This window comes from Sarcophilus harrisii, chromosome 4 (genome assembly GCF_902635505.1).
Source record: "Sarcophilus harrisii chromosome 4, mSarHar1.11, whole genome shotgun sequence".
Classification (NCBI taxonomy): Eukaryota; Metazoa; Chordata; class Mammalia; order Dasyuromorphia; family Dasyuridae; genus Sarcophilus; species Sarcophilus harrisii.
In genome coordinates, this window is record NC_045429.1 from 334,941,033 (window position 1) to 334,958,726 (window position 17,694).

A 17,694-nucleotide genomic window follows, 5' to 3' on the forward strand; every position below is an offset into this window, starting at 1 on the left:
TTTCAACATTGACTCTTGAAAAACCTTGTATTCCAATTTTCACTCCCTTCTCCCCACCCCCTTCCCTAGATGGCAAGTAATACAATATATGTTAAACATGGCAAAAATATATATCATGGAGTTTTTCAGGAGCTGAAGTTTACAGGTTTTTTTCTAACTCAGAGTGGTAGCTGAACTCTTGACTAAAAAATATTGATTGTTAGAGTCCATTTGCAGGATCAGAGATAGTGGACCAGACTCCTCTATAAAAGGATTTCCTTGAGGCAAGAACAGTGATTAGTAGGAGAACTAGATTTCTAAACTTGATTCATTGCAGGTCAGCTGAATTTCTGAACTAAATTCACAGACAGACAAAGAACCATGACTTAGGCAACTACAGGACAAAAATCAATGAATTATAAATAGAATCAATAAAAAAAGATACAGGATAAATTTAATATCTTTAAAGTATGGGTTGGATTAGGTAGACTCTAGAGTCCTTTTCCATTCTGAGATTTACTGAGGCAAAAATTTAACAGTTCTTGTCCTCAGGGAGCTTACACTCTATTACACAAAGATTATACATGTCTTTGGTCATTCTTTTTCTTCTTTGGAATAAAATCTATGAAGCCGTTTTGATCAACATTTAAATTACTGAGCCCTGGGAAACAAAATTAGGGGACAGAAACTGAACCTTGAGCTAAGAGCATCAGGACAGAAAGAACTGTGTACAGGGCACAGAGTGAGTGACATGTCTCTGAGTCCCAGGTAACAGGTTGTTCTAGCTTGCCCTCTGGGTCACATATCCCCACAAGGGTGTGGGTGATTGAGTCAGCCTTCAGAGAGAATGTTTCTGACTGCCTTAAGAGGTCTTCCACCTGGAAGAAAGAGATTTATTATCTATTGGTAATAGACAAAGATGACCATCTCTAAGGTAATTTTCAACTTGAAAATCCTATAGTGTCCACCAGACTTAAAGACACCGAAACCAAACTCTATCTCTTCCTCGGCCCTTTTTCTGCATTTTCTCAGCTCCCTAAAAACTTGGAGGCCCCTAATCTAATTCTGTACCCGTACAAGAATCCCTCATACATTACAGCTACCCACTCCAGTGACAGACGCAGCCAAGAGGGGCTTTGTCCTGATTTCTCCCTCTGACTTAGCTGGGTGCCCCTTTCTCATTTGAAAAAACAACTCTTTTCCCACACGCTTCTTCCCCAACCCCCAGCCCCAGAGCTCTTTCCCAAGGAGGCCAGGACTTTCTCACCAACTTCATTGTCTCGGACAAGAGTCCTTTCTCCACAACCTTAGGCAGTATCTTCTGTTGCTCTTCTTTTAGCTCTGGGAACAGAGAGCAGGGATGAATGAAAAAGAAAAGGGGTGGGTTTTGCTTCCCAGATTAAGTCATAGGCTGGGAGACATAAAGGAACTTTTGAGGGGCACCTAGAAATGCTGAATGGGATAGTAATAATAGGTAGCATTTACAGAGCATGTTAGGAGCAGCTATGTGGCTCAGCAGATAGAACACAGGACTTAAATACAAGAAGAGTCATGTTCGTAAGTTCAAACAGACACTAGCTGTGTTCTCAGACACTAGCTGTGTGATCCTGGACAGGTCACTTGACCATGTTTGCCTCAGTTTCCTCATCCATAAAATGATCTAGAAAAGGAAAAGGCAAACCCCTCCAGTATCTTTGCCAAGAAAACCCCAGATTGGGACCCGAATATATTGTTGGTGGAACTGTGAACGGATCCAAAGATTGTGGAGAGCAATTTGGAACAATGCCCAAAGAGTTATCAAACTGCGCATCTCTTTGATCCAGCAGTGTTACTACTGGGTCTATATCCAAAGAGATCTTAAAGGAAGGAAAGGGACCTGTATGTGCAAGAATGTTTGTGGCAGCCCTGTTTGTAGTAGCAGGAAACTGGAAACTGAGTGGATGCCCATCAATTGGGAGAATGGCTGAATAAATTATGGTATAAGAATATTATGGAATATTATTGTTCTGTAAGAAATGACCAGCAGGAGGATTTCAGAAAGGCCTGGAGAGACTTACATGAACTGGTGCTGAGTGAAATGAGCAGGACCAGGAGATCTTTGTATACGGCAACAACAAGATTATACGATATCAATTCTGATGGACGTGGCTCTCTTCAACAATGAGATGATTGAGGCCAGTTCCAATGATCTTGTGATGAGGAGAGCCATCTACACCCAGAGAAAGGACTGTGGGAACTGAGTGTGGATCACAACATAGCATTTTCACTCTGTCTGTTGTTGTTCCCTTGCATTTTGTTTTCTTTCTCATTTTTTTCCTTTTTGATCTGATTTTTCTTTTGTAGCATGATAATTTGTATAAATGTTTATATATATTGGATTTAACATATTTTAACATATTTTACATATATTGGATTACTTAATATCTAGGGAAGAGGGGGGGAAGGGAAATATGGAACGCAAAGTTTTGCAAGAGTCAATGTTGAACAATTGTTCATGCATGTTTTGAAAATAAAAAGCTTTAATAAAAACAAAAGAAAGAAAGAAAAAAGAAAACCCCAGATCTTTGGATATGGCTGATAAAACAACATATAACATTTTGGGGTTTGCAATTTGATCTTCAAGATAACCATAGGGTAAGGTGTAGGCTATTATATTATAAGGTAAAGGCTATTATTATCCCCATTTTACAAATGAGGAAACTGAGGCTGAGAGATTCACTGACTTGTCCAAGATCACCCAAATAGCAAACATCTGAGACAGAATTCAAACTCAAGTTCTCCTGACTCCCCATATAAAGTTCTACCAAATGTATAACCAAGGTGCCTCTGCTGGGGGATGGGAGGTATCTGCCTCCAGGAGATCAGCCAAGGGGAAAAACAGAAGGGGCACCCTTCACCTGTCTGTGAAATGACAATTTACTCAAAGATGCTGTAGGAGGAACAATAGTTCCACTTAACTGCCCCCACATAAACAGCACCTGGCCCCTGCCTGCAGGATTCTGCCCTGGCCCTTTTCTCACCTGTCAGGGCCTCAAGGAAATCCAGGATGCCCTCAGCCTGGTTTTGCATGGAGCTCCCAGAGGCATCAAACAGGACGCTCAGGAGAGGGTTCTCAGGGTCACTTAGCTCTTCCGTGAAAAGGGCCATAGCCACCTAGGGACCAAGGGAAGGTTGAGAGGAGCCGAGGGGTGGTCCTTGCTCACCCCTCATCCTGGTCAGCCTGGGGTGGGTCAGGAGGGACCTCTCACCTTTCCCTCCATCTCCCCCAGTGCCTCGTCCTGCAGAAGCCTGGTAAGCAAGTCCAGCACAGCCTTCCGCTGCGTTTCTGTCAGGTCTTGGAGGGCCCAGATCAAGTTCTTCACCTTCTCCTGCAGATCACTGAAGCTCTCCAGAGTTTCGGGCCATTCCTCAGTCGGCTTTGCTGGACAGAAAAGGGCCAAAGAAGAGCTTGTGTTGCCCAGCCTGCCCAGCCCTTTCCCAAGCCCCTCGTGCAGCTTTGTTCTGGGGCCCTGCCAGAGGATCTTCTCTCTGGCCCTTTGATTGCTTGATTTATCATCAGATCATAGATTCAGATCCAGAAGGGCATGAGAGGCTTTGCCCAACCCCTCTTTTTATAGCTGAGGACACTGAGGTCCAGAGACCTTAAAGAACTTACACAGAGACACACACCAAGTGTCTGAGGCAAGATTCCAATCTAGATTTTCCTGACTCCAAATTGAAAGCCCTCACTGGAACACAACTACCAGAATCCATGAACTTGTAGTCCATGAACTTTTTTGGTTAAAAAAAAATTGAGGGAAGATAGATGGCTCAGCGGATAGAGCACCAGCCTTAAGTCAGGAGGATCTGAGTTCAAATCTGGCCTCAGACACTTAACACTTCCTAGTCTGTAATCCTGGGCAAGTCACTTAGCCCCAATTGCTTCAGCTAAAAAAAAAAAATCACTGAATTGTGATATATAATTAGTTCCTTTGGCAATCTAATGTATATTATTATTTTGATGAAGCAGTTGGGGCTAAGTGACTTGGCCAGAGTCATATGGCTTAGTAAGCCTCTAGTGTTGAGATCATATTTGGACTCAGGCCCTCCTGATTTCCAGGACCAGTGCTCTATCCATGCTCCAAGTAATTACTCCTTCATATTACTGAGCGGATTTTAAAATATTCTGAGGAGTCCATAAGCTTCACCAGATTGGTCATGATATGAAGGGTAAGAACCCCAGCACACTAGCAGGCTGCCTCCCCCAACTCATTTTCCTTCATTAGGAATCCAGGTGTAAAGGGCTCCCTCCCCCCTTTGGGGGTAGCCTTAGAACTCTGACTGTTTCCCTTCCTTCTATCCAATACTTCATTCCAACTGGCCTGTATTCCACTGGGCCCCCCATCCCAGCCACTTGGGCTAAGCATCGTAGGGAGGAGTGAGAAAGCTCTGACCCTCGTGGTTTTGGATGCACACAAAGGGGACAATCTCATTCTCTTTGGATCCGGAGTCTCCAACAAGAACCACACCAGTGGGGATGGGTGGGCTATTGATCTCAGACTTTCTGTCCCAGCCCCAGACTGCAGGATTACTGATAGTCCTTCGAGATCAGAAGTCCATCTTCCTTCAGTAGCTGGTAGATTTCGTTCTTACCTGATCTCTGGCCACTATCACTTTCTGTAATTTAAAAAAAAAAAAAAAAAAAAAAAAAAAAAGAACAATGACCACGGTGGATAAGATGTGTAACATTTAGGACTGATAGCAGTCATTTATGCTTTGGCCGGCAACTCTGAGGGTCCTCCCCTTCCAGTTTTTTATTTATTTAGATTTTTGGGGGTGTTAGGTGAAAGAGGAGATTCTTTGCCTCATTTCTTACCTAGCCTAAATTATTAAATAAATGACTGAAGTGTTGCCTCAGTCGGACCGAATCCTATTGAAGACCTTAGCTTAAAGGTCTTCCCCTTCATCCAAAGTCATCTCCAGTCATCCTGATCTCTATGTGAGACTGGACCCAGATAGCTCTGGAGGGGAAAGAGAGGCAGATGACATTGCCCAGCCCTCCCTCCTTCAAATCCAATTCACCTGCATGCCATAGCATGCTTCCTGATACTGATGTCATGGTCTTCTTCAAGAAGGAAGAACAAACAAAAACAGCAGCATTGGGACTAATTCTTACCTACAGTCGATCCACCTTAACACAGTCGCTTTATTCTATTTTTTGTTGTTGTATTGTATTAGCCAAGCTTCATCATTCCCTCAGTGATGGAATCACAGAGATGGGATCACAGAGATCTTCCATCCCTGAAAGGAATCCAACCCCACTATATCAGATAAAATAGATCCCTTTGTTCAGCCTCTGCTTGAAGATCTCTGATGAGAAGGAACCCATCGGTTTGTGAGGCAGCCCCTTCCACTCTAGGGTGGCCCTAATTATTAGGAAGTTGTTTTGTTTCATTTTAGTTTTCCCTATTTTTTCATTTATTTCTAGCTCCCACCCCTGCTTGTGGGTCCAGCCCTCTGGAAATACAGAGTTAATCCCTCTTGCACACAACAGCTAACACCATCTCCTGCTTCTTGTCTCCTTCCTGCCCCTTTCCGAAGACCCTCATGCAGCTTTCTTCTTGGGGCCCTCACCAGCTCTTTGATTGCTTGACTTATCACTGTATCATAAATTCAGAATAGGAAGAAACTCAAGAGGCTGAGCCCAACCCTCTTATTCTTTACAGGTAAGGAAATCAAAATCTCTAGAGGTTAAGTGAACACCCTCAACTCCTTCAGCTGAAACTTGCTTGTATATCTGACACCTAGCACAGTGCCTAGTATGCAGGAGGCACTTAACCAATGCGTACTTGCTCTTTGTGGGTCACTGTCCTTTGGGTAATGTCTTTATTAGACTATTGTTCAAGACTGTGTATGACAACTTCTGTCTGTGGTCTGTGGTCTAGGTCTTGGTCCTAAGGAGGGGGCCCCATGTTCCTCCTTCCCTAGGGGCTCTCGAAGTAATTATAGGATCCCAGGAACCTTTTATTCAGATGAGAAATGGAGGCAATCAGGGTTAGGTGACTTGGTCAGGGTCATACAGCTAGAGATTTGTCGTTTCCTTCTCCAATTCATTTTACAGATCAGGAAACTGAGGCAATAAGAGTTAAGTGACTTGGCCAAAATCATACAGCTAGTATATGAGACTAGATCTGAACTCAGATCCTCCTAAACTCTAGACCTATAGTTTTATCTGCTGTAGCACCCAGTTGCCTTTCCCCTTAACTAATTACAAAATGAAGCTCTCTTTCTGCCCCTTTAAGAGACTCTACCTTTGGCTTCATCTCTGAGCCCTTTGCACTCCTGCCATGCAGAGGAGAGCCATGTTCTCAGCAGTCCCCATTTCACAGATGGTTACTGAAGGAAAGTTCACAAGTTTAGCTAAATATTGCCTATAAATATTATGTTGTGTTTGCATAGAAAGGCATCCAGTTGGCCCAAGCAGTGGGCTTGGAATTGGGAAGATTCACCTTCCTTAGTTCAAATCTGGCCTCAGACACGGACTAGCTGTGTGATACTGGGCAAATCACTTAACCTTGCTTGCCTCAGTTTCCTCATCTGTAAAATAAGTTAGAGAAGGAAACGGCAAATCTCTTCAGCATTTTGCAAAACAAACATAAAAAATTTGGGGTCACAAAGAGTCAGACATAATTGCAAAATGTCTGAAAAACCACAAATTTGTATAGTATTTTATGGAATCTTGAGACATAGAGCTGGAAAGAGAACTTAGAGATCCTCCAATTTGAAGGGGGAACCATGGCCAAGTAGAGAAGCTGGGCTTTGAATCCAAAGCCTAGTGCTCCACTTCCTAGCTATGTGACCTTGGACAAGTCACCTGACCCCAATTGCCTCAGCAAAAACAAACAAAACAAACAAACAAAAATAATACAAACAAAACAAAAAACCTAATGTTCTTTCTGCCATGTTTGCCATCTTATCTCAGCCCCGCAACTGGTGGATCCATTGACAAGAGGTAACGTCCATCCCAGATAAGGAAAACCTGGCCCACAGCCATATCAGTACTGAATGTCAGAATGGCAACTGGAACCTCCTGGTTCTTGTGTGGTGAGAAGCTTTCATTATGGACTGAGCAGAACTTGAACCCTAACTGCTTCTGTGACTTCCTGTTGGGCCCTTCTGAGTGTACTTGAGTGGTTCACTGCTTTTGCCCCAGCTTGGAATCATAGACTCATGGATTGACAGAGATCAAAGGGACCTCCCTTATTTTAAAAATAAAGAAATCTAGATAGAAGAAATGACTTCTCCAATGTCACAGAGCTGATTAAAAGTCATGTATGAAACTAAAACCCAGGGCTTTTCTTTAACATCAGAAAAACCCTTTAAATTTAATGACTGGGAAAAATTCAGCCTTGTCATATCCCTTATTTATTGCCATATACTTAATTCACACTGTAGAGAAAAAATTGAGTGTAATGGAATTAAAATTCAGGGCTTTTGACTCCTAAACTGTCCTTTCCGCTACAATCCGACCTGTGACTGGCTTTTCCCACCCTATCCCAGGGCCTTTCTTCCTGTTCTCAGAAAGGACAGAGACAGCCATGGTGGGGAGAACTAAACTTTACTCCCAAAAGGTAACTCATTCCCCCTCCATTCAAAAGCTATTCCAAGCTGGAAATGCTCAACAGAATCAGAGGCTCAGACAGGATTAGGCTTTCTAGGAAAGGGGGCAGAGAAATAGAAAGAAACTATCCACATATGCACTTACCGGAAGAGAAGGAATTTTTATCATCAAAATGAGAAATTCCTAGAGAAAAAGAAAACAAGAATAGTTCATATTTGTGACAACACTTGATTTTTGTGATCAATTAATCAATAAACACTTATTAAGTACTTCCTATATGCCAGACATCGGGCGAAGTGCTGGGGATACAAAGAAGCAAAAAATAAGCCCCTCTCCTTAAGGAGCTCACCATCTAATGGAGGACACAATGTGCAATCAAATATAAATTATGACCCTGTGATTCAATCTTGCTGATGAAGAAACTAAGGCTCACCACAGTTAAATGATTTGCCTAGGATCACACAGCTAAGAAGGATCTAGGGTAGGATTTGGGCTCAGATGCTCCTATGTGCATTTTCCTATCGCTGCTTCTCAATGAGAGATTGGAAGGGGATTGTTTCCTCAGAACTTCCTCCCTAGAAGGTCCATTTCTAGATTTCTGTTGAAAAGGGTGGGCTAAGTCTCACAGTGGCCACTGGGAATGGGTGGGTCCCATCTCAGAATCCCACCCAAACCCTAAAGGCCTTTCTCCTTCTCCCCTCCTCTCTGATCCCCACTGTGTACAACCATCCTGCCTGTGCTCAAAAGCTCTGGCCTCTGGGCCCTCTACTTACGGCAGTGCTTCTCCTCGAAGACCAGCAGGTTAATTCTGCAGGCAAGGACACTCTTAGAAGGGATGGTGACGGCACTGCTGATACTCACATCCACACAGCCCTGGGACGAAAAGTAGAAATAAAAGGGAGGCAGGAAGGCCGGCTGGGAAATGTTTGCCCAGAGGAGGTGGAAGGCAGGACAGCATGGCAAGGGCTGCAGCTTCCTGGAGGCCCTAGACTGAGCCAGTTCCCCTCCTCTCTCACCGCCATCCCACCTCCTCCAGGACTCTAACCTCTATTTTCATTATTAGAGATTTGAAGGAAGTGTCCACGAAATATTTCCTCTCTACGCTTTGTTCCTCGGCCAACTCCACCGTTTCTATCACCATATACAGATTTTCTCCTCTTTTCTTCAATGCTTCCACTAGGGAAGGCATCTCTTTTTTCAGCTTCCTAGAGAAGGAGACAACTAGGCAGCATAAGCTCTGAAAGCTCCTCCTCCAGATCATCCCTTGTGTCATCCCTCCTGCAAAGCCACTTATCCTAGGAACTAATTTAGCTTTTGAGAAGGATTACCAAAGTTCCCTTTGGGAGTCTCCTTTAGGCTAATCCTGAAGGCAGAGGAGCCCAGCATGGTAGAGGTCTAGTTAGGAAAGCAAGGCAATCTGAGAGTTTCTAGGACATTGATGGCAACTAAGTCATTTCTGGAGCAACTCCAGATTTGGGTTAAAATCTAGAATCAGCCTGACCTTCTCTGAGAGAGCCAGACAGAAGAAAAGTGTCATGGGGTTCCCGATCCCTTCCCAAGGAGCAAGAGCCTTTTACAATTCCAGTTTGAACACTTGGAATGATTTTGCAGGTTCTGCAACTGTTTTCCCAGCTGGAAGTTTCATACCCCCAAACCATCTGGGCTCCCCGAGATATGGCTAGTAGTTATCCCCAGTGAAATTTATTGTCTCTTCAAGTTGTGCTCTCTTTATAACACTTCTCCTATGAAGGAAGCTGAGTAAAGATCTTATGGAGGAAAAAAGGGAAAAAAAAAAAAGATCTTATGGAGAGAATGGGGATGGGCAGCCAGGACACAATCTGCAGAGCCTTCTGAATACCCTCCCCACCAAAACAGCCTCTCCCTTTTCCCTTCCCAAAGGTACAGCCTTACCTCTGGGACAAAGATTCCTTTCCTTCCTGGGAAATCTCCCAGAACTTTAACTTTAACTCTAACCTTGTAGAGAAATCAACTTCCCCATTTACAGATGTAACATGGGGTATATTCATTTCAGTTCTCATCTTCATTTTCACATTGTCCTTAATTCTAGAATTCTTTTTTTCTGCCACCTCTGATGAAAAAAAAAAAAAAAAGGAAAGAGAAGGCAGAGATAATATACTTCAGAAAAAAAAAAACAAGAGATAATCCTTATCCTTTTCCTGGAAGACTAATTGAAATGTCCTGTTTCGTCCACAATCCTACCTTCCCAAGGAAGTTTACCACCAGGTTCCCACCTTACTTCTTCCAGGTATCCTGAAGGTTGGGAGTGGAGGTGAGGGAGAGAAACTAGTGACTCCTAAATAGTCACACAGTCAGTTCATAGACTAGAAGGAACCAAATGGTCCCTGAATGAAGCACTGAAGGTAGAACTTGAATGACAGAGATGAAGGAGTGAATTCCAGACATGGAGAGAAAGAATACTTTTTTTGAGTTTTATTGAACAATTACAAGTCCAGCTTGGATAAAAGATAGACTGTGTTAAGGGGGATGGATTTAAATGAAGCTGAAAAAGGTTGGTCTGATTGTGCATACTCTTTGATCTAGCAATATAACTCCTAGAGCTGTATCCCAAAAAAATCAAAGGGAAAAAAAGGACTTACATGCACAAAAATATTTATAGCAGCTCTTTCTGTGATGGCAAAGAATTGGAAATTAAGGGGTTGCTTATCAATTGGGGAATGGCTAAACAGGCTGGGGCACATGATTGTGATGGAGTCATACTGTGCTTTAAGAAATGACGTAGCAGCTGGTTTCAGAAAAATATGGCAAGATCTATAGGAAGTGATGCAAAGTGAAGTGAGAAGAACCAGGTGATCATTGTGCTCAGTAATAGCAATGTTGTAATGATGATCAATTATGAAAGACTTAGCTATTCTCAATATAATCCAAGACAATTCCAAAGGACTCATGATGAAAAATCGCTATCCATCTTCAGAAGGGAGAGAGAGCAGGGGGAAGGGAAAAGAAGAAAGGAAAAAAAAAGAGGAAGGAAGAGAGGAAGGAAGAAAAGGAGGGAAAGAGGGAAGGGAGGGAGAGAAGGAAAAAAAGGGAGAAAGAAGGTTGGTTTGAACCAAATTGTGGATAGCCTTCAATGTTGGGCATTTGAATTTTTCTTGTTGGCTATAGGCAGCCCAAAGGGTTTCAGACAAAGGAATAGCATTAGATATGGGCTTTGTAGGCTTTCTTAGCAAACATGTGAAGGATGGCTTTAAAACGACTAACCAGACTAGTTGGGAGGCAAATATATATATATATAATAAGCATTTAAAAATATATTATAGGAGCTATTTTAACATGATTTCTTTTTGTCAAATGAAGAATACAATAATTTTCACACTGGTATCTTCACCCACTCCTTTCCTCAAAAGAGTCTGTTTTGATCTCAGCAGGCCAGAACACTGCTCTGAATCTAAAAAAATTAAATTAAATAAGTAATATTTACAGTTAAGTAATGTTCCACATTTAGATATGAAAAATCAGTTCTATTATTGCCAACTCAGCTAGACAAGTTTCCATGAAAACAATCTGGGGATTTTAGTGGATTGCTGACTCATTCAAGTAGGAGTCAAAAGCATAACACAGCAGCCCCTCAAAAATAGATGCAATCTTAGCTTGCATTAAAAAAGGCAGTGTCCAAAGCATGAGATGATAGATTAGCTGTATCCTATTCTGGTCAGACCATATTGTATTCAGTTCAGGTCATCCCATTTTGGAAAAGATATTGATAAAATTGGATTGTGCCCCAGGGAATGTGACCAGTTCAGGGAAAAGCACTAGAAATGTTATGCCATATGAGGATCATTTGAAGAAACTTGGGGAAAGTTTTGCCTAGAGAAGACTTGACTGAAAGGGAAAATATGATAGAATTTGGGCATTTGAAGCCCAATCTTATGAAAGAGGGAGTAGCCTTGCTCTGCTTGGTCCCAAAAGGCAGAACCACAAATTAGGTACATGTTTCATAGGCAGATTTCGGTGCAATACAAGGGAAAGTTTCCAAACAATTACAGATGTTTTTATGTGGAACAGGTCATCAGCAAAAGTCATGTGTTTGTCCCCTCTGGAGATCTCCAAGTAGAGCAGTGGTTCTCAAAATATGGTCTAGACTCTCGCAGGGGTCCTCAAACTTTTTAAATAGGAGGCCAGTTCACAGTCCCTCAGCCTGTTGGAGGGCCGGACTATAGTAAAAACAAAAACTTTGTGGGCCTTTAAATAAAGAAACTTAATAACCCTGGGTGAGGGGGATAAACGTCCTCAGCTGCCAAATCTAGCCCGCAGGCCATAGTTTGAGGACCCCTGAGAGAATTTTGGGGATCTCTGAAACCCTTTTAGAGGGTCTGCAAATTCAAATATAGTTTTTATTTCCAATATGGTAAATGTTTATAAATATAACCCAGAGAAACAAAAACGCTTTGGAGAGATCCTCAATAATTTTTAATAGGATAAAGATACTGAAAACAAAAGTTTGAGAACCACTGAAGTAAAGACTATCTAATCATATGTCAGGGTTGTTCAAGTATTGATTTTTAGGTTCAGGTGGAATTTGAGTCCTTTTCTAAAGTCATCTTTTTTTTTTTTTTTTTTTTTTTAATAGCCTTTTATTTACAGGATATATACATGGGTAACCTTTACAGCATTAACAATTGCCAAACCTCTTGTTCCAATTTTTCACCTCTTACCCCCCCCACCCCCTCCCCTAAATGGCAGGATGACCAGTAGATGTTAAATATATTAAAATATAACTTAGATACACAATAAGTATACATGACCAAAACATTATTTTGCTGTACAAAAAGAATCAGACTCTGAATTATTGTACAATTAGCTTGTGAAGGAAATCAAAAATGCAGGTGTGCATAAATATAGGGATTGGGAATTCAATGTAATGGTTTTTAGTCATCTCCCAGAGTTCTTTTTCTGGGTATAGCTAGTTCAGTTCATTACTGCTCCATTAGAAATGATTTGGTTGATCTCGTTGCTGAGGATGGCCTGATCCATCAGAACTGGTCATCATCTAGTATTGTTGTTGAAGTATATAATGATCTCCTGGTCCTGCTCATTTCACTCAGCATCAGTTCGTGTAAGTCTCTCCAGGCCTTTCTGAAATCATCCTGTTGGTCATTTCTTACAGAACAGTAATATTCCATAATTTTCATATACCACAATTTATTCAGCCATTCTCCAACTGATGGACATCCATTCAGTTTCCAGTTTCTAGCCACTACAAAAAGGGCTCCCACAAACATTCGTGCACATACAGGTCCCTTTCCCTTCTTTATAATCTCTTTGGGATATAATCCCAGTAGTAACACTGCTGGATCAAAGGGTATGCACAGTTTGATAACTTTTTGAGCATAGTTCCAAACTACTCTCCAAAATGGTTGGATTCGTTCACAACTCCACCAACAATGAATCAATGTCCCAGTTTTCCCACATCCCCTCCAACAATCATCAATTTTTTCCTGTCATCTTAGCCAATCTGACAGGTGTGTAGTGGTATCTTAGAGTTGTCTTAATTTGCATTTCTCTGATTAATAATGACTTGGAGCATCTTTTCATATGTAAAGTCATCTTTTTTAATAGCACCTGCTTCCCAGAGTTGTGGTGAGAATCAAATTATAATTGACTATTGAATTGAATAATTGAAGTGCTTATTAGAATATGTCATAAGTGCCATAGAAATGTTGGCTATGATTATTATTTCCAAGTCAGATTTGGGGAAGAGCTTGGATTTTCATATAGTGATTTTTCTCAAATCAAAATCAAATTCTTGGCCCATGAACGCTCTTTTCTATTTCTCTTCTTTTGTCTCATCTCCATGCCTTTCCACTGGCTGTTTCCCACCCCTGTAATGTACCTTCTCTTTCCCTTTGCTTCTCAGAATCCCTGGTTTTCTTTAAGATTCATCTCAAATCCTACTTTCTATAGGTCTTTTCTAATCCTCTTACTAGTATCCCTTCTCCCCAACTAATTTCTTTGTGGGTATTTTGTATGTATTTATGTTTACATATTGCATCCCCCAGGAGAAGTAGGGACTATCTCACTTTTGTCTTAGACCCTTATCAAGCACACAGCTCTCAACTCAGATGATTGGTCTCAGCATCCCATCCCAGCATACTGACCTGTGAAGACACAGTCCAGCTCATCGGAGGCCTCCAGAAGGTCATCCACAGTAAGCCCTGTCTTCCAGTAGTGAGGTTTAAAGAAAGGGAAAAAGCTCTTTTTTTTGCACACCAGAGAGCAACAGTGGAATTTGTCAGCGTCAATGAGGTTCCTAATGGGAATTAGGTCTCCATTCTCATTCAATTCACGCACTACTTTTCCAGTGACCATCTTAAATATGGAAGGCATTGTCTTCGAAGGGAACTGTTGGGGAATAGAGGGTGTTGGAGGACACCAGCTTCAGGGCAACAGCACTGCCAGAGAAAAATGTCCCTAAGAACTAGGAGTGCTAGGCCTGCTGTCAGAAAGGTCTGAGTTCAAATCCAGCCTAAGACATTTACTAGGCTGTGTGACTCTGGATAAATTACTTAATCCTGTTTGCCTGTTTCCTCAACTGTAAAATAAGAATAATAACAATATAGGATTGTCTCAAGGATCAAATGAGATTATATTGTACTTGGTGGGCAATAAGCCCTAAATAAATAATGTTTATTTCCCCTCCCCTTCCCAATTTGGATTACAGGCCTCTGTGGAATATGTGGCCAATGTTTGGCCATCCATACCATAGAGATGAAAATAAAAGTAGTTCTTGAAAAGAAAGTGAAAGAAAGGACGGCAAGGAAAAAAAAAAGCAAGGAGCTAGGAATGGAGAACTTTTCTCCTATCTCTAAAGATCAAAGTTTATAAAGTCTCCAAGTTTCAGAAAATGTCCACTTGTTCAATTATAAAATAAAAAGACATTTAAAACGCAGCTCTTCTCAGCTGTCCCTATCCTCTCCAGGATATCTTCCCCTTAGGGCATTTGGCATTCTCTCCATTTCTCGGACTCCTTCCCTCTATTCAGTTATTCTACCCTTGATTCTTCTGCTGCCCTACAGGGCTCCTGATTCCCTGAATCCTGCTTCCTCTGGGCCACCTTCCAAAACCTGCAACAGGCTTCCGATGCCTACTGCTCAATGAGATGTGGAGTGGAGAAGGTTGGATTTGAGAGTCACGTGAGCCCTGGGTTTGAAACTTCCCTTGGATGCTTAGTAGTTGTAACTGTGGGCAAATCATTTATACAAAATATATAAAGCATTGCAAAAATGTTTGCCTAATTAGTCACTCCCTTCTCTTGGGCATCTGAACCATCCAAAATTGGACTTTTCTCCTTGCATCCTAAGCTCATTCTCGTGAGCTATCCCAAAGTCACTTCCAATATCTCCTTTCCCACTTGTATTTGCTCCAGTCAAATTTCTGAGAATCACTGGAATGTTTCCCTAATTCCATGATCCCAAGGATACCAGGAAGCATGTTAACAGTTCCAAATGAGGGGCCCAGATGATAGATTCCTGAACCCACAAATGTTCCCTCCCTGCATTCCACCATCCCTCAAGAACTTACCAGTGGGCTGCTACTCAGTAATCGTGGTACTCCAGAAATATGTTCACTCTGAAAAGCCCAGAATGATTACTGGCCAGTATTGTCTCCAGGAGGCCCAGAAAGACAAATGAAGTCTCTTGGGTTATCAGTTGGTTAAATAAAGCTCCACCTCCATTAGCTGGGTGGAGCAGGAAGACTTTTGGCTTGGGACCAACTTCTAAGGTCTAAATATATCATAAAAATGAAAAAAGAATTTTTGTAAAACTGACTCATTTTGTTACTTTATTTGTAATACATTTGGAAATTTTTCTGTTTTATTTGTGATGGTGGGGGGTGGGAGTGAGGGTAGAAAGTCCAAGAGAACATTGAACACTGTACACAGTAACAAGATTATGTAACAATCAACTGTGATTATGTAATAATCAACTTTGCTCTTTTAAATATTGAAGTGATTCAGGCCAATTCCAATAAACTTACGATGGAAAGTTTTATCCACATCCAGAGAGAGGACCATGGAGACTGAATGAGGATTGGAGCATAGTATTTTCACCTTTTTATTGTTGTTTGGTTGGGTTTTTTTTTCTTTCTCCTGTTTTTTTTTTCCCCTTTTGATCTTATTTTTCTTTCACAGAATGGGTATAAAAACATGTGTAGAAGAATTGCATATTTAACCTATATCAGATTTTTGCTGTCTTGGGAAGGGAGAGGGAGAAAGAGAAGGAGAAAAATTTGCAAGGCAAGGTTTTACAAAAATGAATGTCCAAAATTATTTTTCCATGTATTTAGAAAAATAAAATGCTATAAAAAAAGAAAACGGCTGAATCAATACTATTATGTGAACATAAGAGATTATTATTTTACCATAAAATGATAAATACAAAGTACAAGACATGGAAAGGACTTGAGAAAGTGACACCGAACCAGAACAAAAATAGATAAAATTAAGTATTAGGTAAGGGAGCTCCAGGAGGAGGGTAAAGGGACAAAAGTAAACATAGTGTTTATTGACTATTAATCTATTCCTTTGTTAAAATGAGTAAGTTAATAGTTTTATAATGACCCCATTCCTTATTTTGTATATAGATTTTAATTGTTTATGATCTTTTTTAAAAGTTAAAATAGCAGTTGGGTATGAGCAGAAGTAACTTAGGCAGGGATCCAGGCTTATCTCAGTCTTTAAACTCAAAGGGACACCATGAGGTTAATACAGTGAAGACACCCAAAAAAAGAAGATAAAAGGACACAATATTTATGGCAACATGCCATCAAATATAAATGATTCATTTGTGAAATCTGGTACAAAATGGATGCCCATTAATTGGGAAATGAATGAATAAATGATGTTAGGGATTATTGCATACAAAGGGATCCAGAGAAACTTGGGGAGATACCTATTATCTAATGTGGAGTGAAGTGAGCAGAACCAGAACATTAGTAATTAGGTTGTTGTAAAGAAAAGTAGAACTGCAAAACAAGAATTCTTGTAAAAACACTTACCACCTAGGACTCCAGAGGACTTAATGGAGTACACTATCCAATAACTGGTAGCAAACTACCAGAGAGGTAGGAGACTGGAGGAGATTGATACATACATTTTTGGACATGACCAATATGTGAACCTGTTTTGCTTGACTATGATTATTTGTATACAATTTGTTGTTTTTAATGGAGGAGAGAAGAAGAGTGGAACTATTAATAGTAATGCCAAAAATAAGGAAGAAAGGGAGCTCATTGAAACAGTTTTTAAGTACACAAAAGAAAACAGAAGGTTCAGGAAAAAAGATGACAGTAATGAAACTAAAATGTTGAACTTTATATGTACATTTACATATACACAAATACAAACTTTTTTTAAAAGGCAAGCCATAATTTATCAGTCCTAAGTGTAATCCTTTTTCTAGTCTTTGTATAAAGAAATGGTTGTTTCTTGATGCTTGTCAAGTTCAAAAAAATTATTCAAACCCTCCCCCCACACATACACACACAACTCAAGGGGATATGAATCTGAAGATCATCACTGATCCCTTTTTCTTGGTCTCAGGAAGTAGGGGAAGAAGTTCTGGTCCATTTGGACTGAGGTAGAAGTGAAAGGGGGTCAGATGAGGTAGTTGAAGCAGTGAAATCTGATGGCTGGAATGTTAAATGAATTACACAGGTCAGCAGAAGACCAAGGTAAAAGGGGAATGGCAACGTGGCAATCACAAGGGTGGTGGATTGGCTCAGAAGAGGAAATCAGAGGGAAGGGAAGGCGATCCCCAAGAGGGGGAGAGAAAGCAGGAAGAGGGAGAGGGGACCGAGGCTAGGAGAGGGGTTTGGGGTAGGGCGACGCGGATAGGCCGGAAGGAGAGCTCAGTCACACAGACAGGGCCAGACACTGCAGCAGAGCATGTACAGCTCCAGGCGTTTGGCCCTTACAGAGACCTGATCACATAGCTCTGTTTATGGGAAGACCCTCTTTATGGTCACACTGACCCTACTCCGGGTCACTGTGGTACAGACACGGGCAAAGGGAGCTAAGAGGACGATGACCTTGAAAGGAGGCCAGAAAAGCCAATTGGGCAAAGGGCAGATCCACC

At 41.3% G+C, this 17,694-nt stretch overlaps 1 protein-coding gene across 1 annotated transcript; it reads right to left on the bottom strand.

The window, feature by feature from the left end:
- Nucleotides 1–402: 402 nt before the first annotated feature.
- GSDMB (gasdermin B) lies at nt 403–15,482 on the bottom strand. The gene is made up of 11 exons (XM_023502392.2): nt 15,140–15,482; nt 13,717–13,960; nt 9,491–9,668; nt 8,625–8,784; nt 8,353–8,452; nt 7,724–7,762; nt 4,612–4,635; nt 3,228–3,400; nt 3,000–3,132; nt 1,247–1,320; nt 403–857 (listed from the first exon to the last, which is right to left on the bottom strand). The coding sequence occupies exons 2-11, from the start codon at nt 13,943–13,945 to the stop codon at nt 654–656; spliced, it is 1,314 nt and encodes a 437-aa protein (XP_023358160.1). The 5' UTR covers nt 13,946–13,960; nt 15,140–15,482; the 3' UTR covers nt 403–653.
- Nucleotides 15,483–17,694: the final 2,212 nt, after the last annotated feature.

What these genes read in the sequence shown, in the direction of transcription:
- GSDMB (XM_023502392.2), bottom strand. Translation starts at nt 13,945, where the DNA reads ATGCCTTCCATATTTAAGATGGTCACTGGAAAAGTAGTGCGTGAATTG. An exon ending in GCTGGACTGTGTCTTCACAG is followed by an intron (nt 9,669 to 13,716) that starts GTCAGTATGCTG and finishes TTTTTTCATCAG; the next exon opens with AGGTGGCAGAAAAAAAGAAT. An exon ending in CTTCGAGGAGAAGCACTGCC is followed by an intron (nt 7,763 to 8,352) that starts GTAAGTAGAGGG and finishes CTTTTTCTCTAG; the next exon opens with GAATTTCTCATTTTGATGAT.